A 5,528-nucleotide genomic window follows, 5' to 3' on the forward strand; every position below is an offset into this window, starting at 1 on the left:
CTTCATACAAGCATGAACTTTTTCAGAGCTTCCTAACCATGTTTTTTTCTTGTTTTTGTTCCAGCTGCAACATGTGCTCAGCATATGTATCATGATATAGAAAATACCCTGTAAAGGACTGGTGTCCCACTATGGTTGTATCCTGCCTTGTGCCCAGTTTTTCCCAGGATAAGCTCTGGGCCACTGTGACCATGAATTGGATAAGCAGTTATTGAAAGTGATTTGATGATGTGATTAAATATATAATTCCATTATACACTATCCGAAAATTATTTGAGATCTTGTTTCAAATGAATAATAATCTGCCGTGTGTACTTTTCTACAAGGTACCCCTGACTTGAGTCATGAGCAGACCTAATATCACTCTGCACTCCGAGTTCATCATTGTGGGACTGTCAATTCTACAAGAACATGACACTGCACTCTTCGTCATCTTCCTCATCCTCTTTCTGGCCACATTCCTGGGTAATCTCCTCATTGTAGTGTTAATCTCCCTAGACCACCGACTACATGTGCCAATGTACTACTTCCTGTGGAACTTTGCAGTCTTAGACATGCTGATGACGATGTCCATCATATCCAATATGCTAGCGGGTCTTTTAGGTCATGATAAAACCATCTCCTTCACAGGCTGCTTTGCACAGATCTCATTTACAGCTACTGAAGGATTCCTTGTTGCTGCCATGGCTTTTGACAGATATGTTGCTGTAGTGAAACCAATGCATTACAACACTTTAATCAACACCAAGGCCTGTATTACAATTATATCTACAGTCTGGGTGCTAGGCTTTTTTGCACCTCTTTTGTCAGTAGTACTGGCAAGCACTGTGCCATTCTGTGCATCAAATCTTGTTTTGCACATTGTCTATCATTGGCGCACTGTAATGTTGTTAGCTTGTGGTGATGTTACAGCTCAAGTCAATTTTACTCTACTAATGGCCATGATGTCAATCTATATCCCCTTTCTCTATGTTTTATGGACATACTGCAGAATAATAGTATCAGTGATGAAACTGAAAACTGTGGAGAGTTGCAAGAAGGCCTTCTCAATGTGCTCCTCACATGTCACTGTCGTCTTTCTGTACTATGCTTCTGGTGCTGTGGTGTATATTGGTTTGAGAGTGGAGAGTATGAGTCCTGATGGACGCATCTTCATTGGTGCAGTGCACAATTTCCTCACCCCTTTGCTCAATCCCATCATTTACAGTTTAAGGAATGAAAAAATAAAGACAGCAGCTCAGAGGTTCTTTAAATTAAGTGTACTGTCAGGCCAAGTCGATAAGGCATAGTTCCAGGTATGGCGATGTTCAATATGTAAAAGAGATGCAAGTAAAATATTTAGAAATCTAAAAAAAAAATCTCAGGACAGCATTTTACAAATGTTTCTCACAATCACTTGCTTAAAACTTTAACAGTCATATTTTTTGCTGGAGAACATGAAAAAGAGTTAATTTTGCTGTGCAGCCTAAGTAATATTGCACTCATTATATGTAAATGTTCCTAATCTATTGTTTATAGCATTTTATGATAAAATGCATTATCCACTGCATATTTTAATGTCATGATCTTTATAACCTCATTAATTAGTTTTTAGTAAAACACTGTGGAAATATTCAATTCATCTTGGACACTAACATTGAAGGCTAAGTCTTCAATGAAATTTGAATTTAGTCATGAAATGTAGACAAAATCACCATCCATCAAATATGCTGAGAATAAACATTAGACATTAAGCATCTCTGAGAAACAAGCACAAATAAATTGAATGAGAGGTTGAAGTGGGCCCTGTGTCAGGGTATATCATGATATTAGCCAATTCCATACTGATTTTAACTAATACTGTCCTAGTACTAATTCTAACATTTACATACCTGATACAGCAATAATCAGTGTTGACAAGTAGCGTTTCCAGTAATGGTAATTTACCACAAATTTATCATAAAATCTAATTTTTTTTTTCTTTCAAATATATAACAATATGCAGTAATAAATTATATTGTGTGCTTTTATAAAAAGTCACAGGAGATTAAACTGATACAGTATAATTACTCATTGTGTATTTTTTAAAATTCTGCTGCATATTAAATAAGGCGCAACAGCAAGGAATGTGTTAAAGACATGTTTTTTATTTGTTTCATGGAATACCTATCTCGCTACTTGCTATTGAATCACGAACATGTCTTTTTAATCATATGAATGCTTTATAGCTGTTGTTTCTCTAAAACATGAAGCACACTGGAGCTCCTAAGTGGCTTCAAGAGCACAGACTGTAGGACAGTCTGCCTCATATTATTCATTTATTCCAGATTCAACATTCATTCATATCATTGGTGTACTATATCAACTGACCATATCTACAGATATGGGAATCTAGAAATGACCAGGGTTCCCTCACTTTGTCATTCAATTCACTCATTACAGATTCCAGTCTTATCTTTGAGACACACTTAGACACTGTGGGGTTTGAAGCAAGAATTATGCTTTCATAGAAAAACATATTGCTAATCCTAAGTGTTCAACAGCTATCAGTTACAACTTTGGTTATGGAGCACATGAACCATCACTAAGTCACTTGTCATTTCCGAATTCAAACAAACCATAAATTCAAACCACCAGAAATGTTGACTATGGAACTTTTGTGGCTCCTGAATGAAAGTTAGCATTATCCTAATCCTCCTTTTCTTATCGCTCTGACATTAAGTGGCTATGGACATCAGGTTACTGTGTTTTCTTGCTGAAAACTAAGTGCTCATTATTTGCAAAACAAATCTGGAACAGCAATAGTCTGGGTTGGATGGTGGCATCTAACCAGCAACTTACATAAAATCTGACTCTATCCAGTGTCTGTTTTATATTCTGTCTTTAATAATATAATGTGTTAAATTTTTTTTCCATATATAAGCACAATATATAACCAATATATGCTGTATGTATATATGACAATCTAGAAACAGTTACTGGACACAATACTGTGAAATAATCAATATTCAATAATGACTTGTTAGTTGTGTTGTTGCCACAGCAATACTGGACTGTAATTACAATTTCTCCAAGCAACTGTATCTGCAATAAAAGACATTTCAAATGTATGTTTCACTGGTCAATTTCTGATCAAAGTCAAGAATGAGTTGTCTTCCAGTCAGACTTCACTTTCTCTTTGCGAGTCCAACATTTGCCATACTGTATATCTGTAGTAGTCTTTCTCTATCTGCAATGGGAGATCTAAAACATCTGCCAGGGGCTGCCAGATACAGAGCTCAGCTACAACTCATCAGCTGGCCTTTCTAGGTACACTCATTTCACTTGCAGTTTAGCTTTTACGCATCACTACATGATGTCACGCCCTCATCCCACCAGATTCTCACACGGAAGTGCACTCGCACTAAATACACTCCATCCCAGAGCACTTCTGCCAAACGACACCGCTCCTGCCAATCAGTCAACCACGACATTCCATCAATCAGCGGACCTTCTTCCTTTCACAATACTTAAACCCTCTCAGATCCTCTGCTCTTTGCCTAGTATTGGTTGTTCTTTGGAGCTTTTATCTCGCCTTAGTTTTCAAAACCCTCTCTTCGCTTTTCACAATATGAACCACAGAACCTGCCTTTGACCACGTCTCTCGCCTAGCTCTCTCCTGGATCGGAAGCCTTCTCGTTGCTCTTCACGATACGAACTGCGGAACTTGCCACTGACCACATCTCTTGCCTAGCCCTCATTTACTCTGGAAGTTATCTGCCTGTCTCCTGACCACCTAAGGTACTGCACAGGATCCATCCTCCCTATTGCTCAGCGAGTCATTCATGACAGAATACCGGGCCTGAATCATGGACCCTGCAGACCTAAACTCTATATCCTCCCTGCTTAACCAGCACTCACAAGCTTTGACCCAGTTCCATCACTCCCTCCAACTCCTCACGGATCAGGTCTCTCGGCTCTCGCCCGTCCCGCAGCGGCAGCCCTTCCGCTGATCCCTCTGGACAAGTTCGACTGGAATCCTGCTAAATGCCGGAGTTTCATTGCTCAATGTTGTTTATGCATCCAGATGCACCAGGAACGCTTTCCTTTGAATAGCGAAGCAATTGGCTTCGACATTTCGCTCCTCACGGCCAGAGCTCTGGATTGGGCCACGGCTTTATTGTCTAGAGGAGCCCCTGAACTTTTGGATTTTTACCTTTTTATTGAGAAACTCCGGATGACTTTTGACCTTTCTAGCTCGGACCTCACTAATCTCCACCTGTCCTCACTCCAACAAGGGCTACGACCCCTTCAAGACTATATTATTGAATTTCAAGCTCTGGACACGACCTCCGCCTGGAACAATGAGGTGCTTATATGCCAGTTTCGTAAGGGTCTCTCCAAAGAACTGAAGGACCACCTAGTCCTTATTCCCATTAGCCCCCACTCACTGGATCTCATTATCTCCCAGGTGGTGGAATTAGATGCTCGCCTTCAGGCCAGGAAGACAGAATAACTTAAGGAGGACACCGGCTCCTCTCCCCAGCCACCATGGCAACCCCCAGCCTGCAGTTCACCAGGACATCTCCTGTCCTCTTGTCCCACTAAACCTCCCAGTACCCGACCAGTGCGCTCAATCTCCACCACGGTTACCAATAACTCTCATTCCCCTGCCCCTTCGGGTCCTTTCCTTTCCGTATTTCTGTCCTGGAGTACTTTTAAGATCTCCCTTTTGGGTTTTATTGATTCAGGTGCTGCCGAAAACCTCCTAGACGCCTCACTCACCAGGAAATGGAACATCCCCACTGTGCCCCTTTCTCCTCCCGTTTCTGTGCACTCCCTGGACGGTTCCCCCCTGTCGCCTGGATTGATTGAACGGCAAACAGTTCCACTTACCCTCACCATCGGCACCACCCATGTGGAACAAATCAAGTTTCTCATCCTGATTCTCCATCACACCTGCTCCTTCTAGGCTACCCGTGGCTTGTTAAATATGACCCCAACTTTTCCTGGTCCTGGCTGCCTGTCGTCATGCTACCGCCGTCCTATCAGGATTTTTTCAGCCCAACCTCCGCAGACAACTCGTCTCTCATTCTGTCTCAATATTTTGACCTGCACTCAGCCTTCTGTAAACAAAAGGCTCTGTCACTCCCACCGCACAGTGCATACGACTGCGTGACTTGTTTTTGTTAAGAAGAAGGATGGCTCCTTACACCCCTGTATTGACTACAGAGACCTTAATAAAATCACAGTTAAGAACCGCTATCCTCTGCCCCTTATGCCAGCGGCCTTGGAATCTCTATGCACCCATCTGTCTTCCAGGCTTTTATGAACGATATCTTCAGGGATCTTATCCACAAATCTGTTTTGGTCTACTTATATGATATTGTAATTTTTCCTCTAATGTTCAGGACCATATAGCCCATGTCCGGGAGGTTCGTTCTCTTCTCATTGAGAATAATCTTTATGCCAAGCTGGAAAAATGCCCTTTACATGTGCCCAAGACCCATTTCCTAGGTTATGTCATCTCTTCGGTGGGGTATGGAGATAGATCACATCTGGAAATCTGC

The 5,528-nt window shown here is 41.5% G+C and overlaps 1 protein-coding gene across 1 annotated transcript; it reads left to right on the plus strand.

Moving 5' to 3' along the window:
* Positions 1 to 344: 344 nt before the first annotated feature.
* LOC148836391 (olfactory receptor 10J4-like) lies at positions 345 to 1,289 on the plus strand. The gene has a single exon (XM_088914160.1). The coding sequence runs from the start codon at positions 345 to 347 to the stop codon at positions 1,287 to 1,289; it is 945 nt and encodes a 314-aa protein (XP_088770286.1).
* Positions 1,290 to 5,528: the final 4,239 nt, after the last annotated feature.

The sequence above is a fragment of the Atractosteus spatula genome, chromosome 4 (genome assembly GCF_055471065.1).
Source record: "Atractosteus spatula isolate fAtrSpa1 chromosome 4, fAtrSpa1.hap1, whole genome shotgun sequence".
Taxonomy (NCBI): Eukaryota; Metazoa; Chordata; class Actinopteri; order Semionotiformes; family Lepisosteidae; genus Atractosteus; species Atractosteus spatula.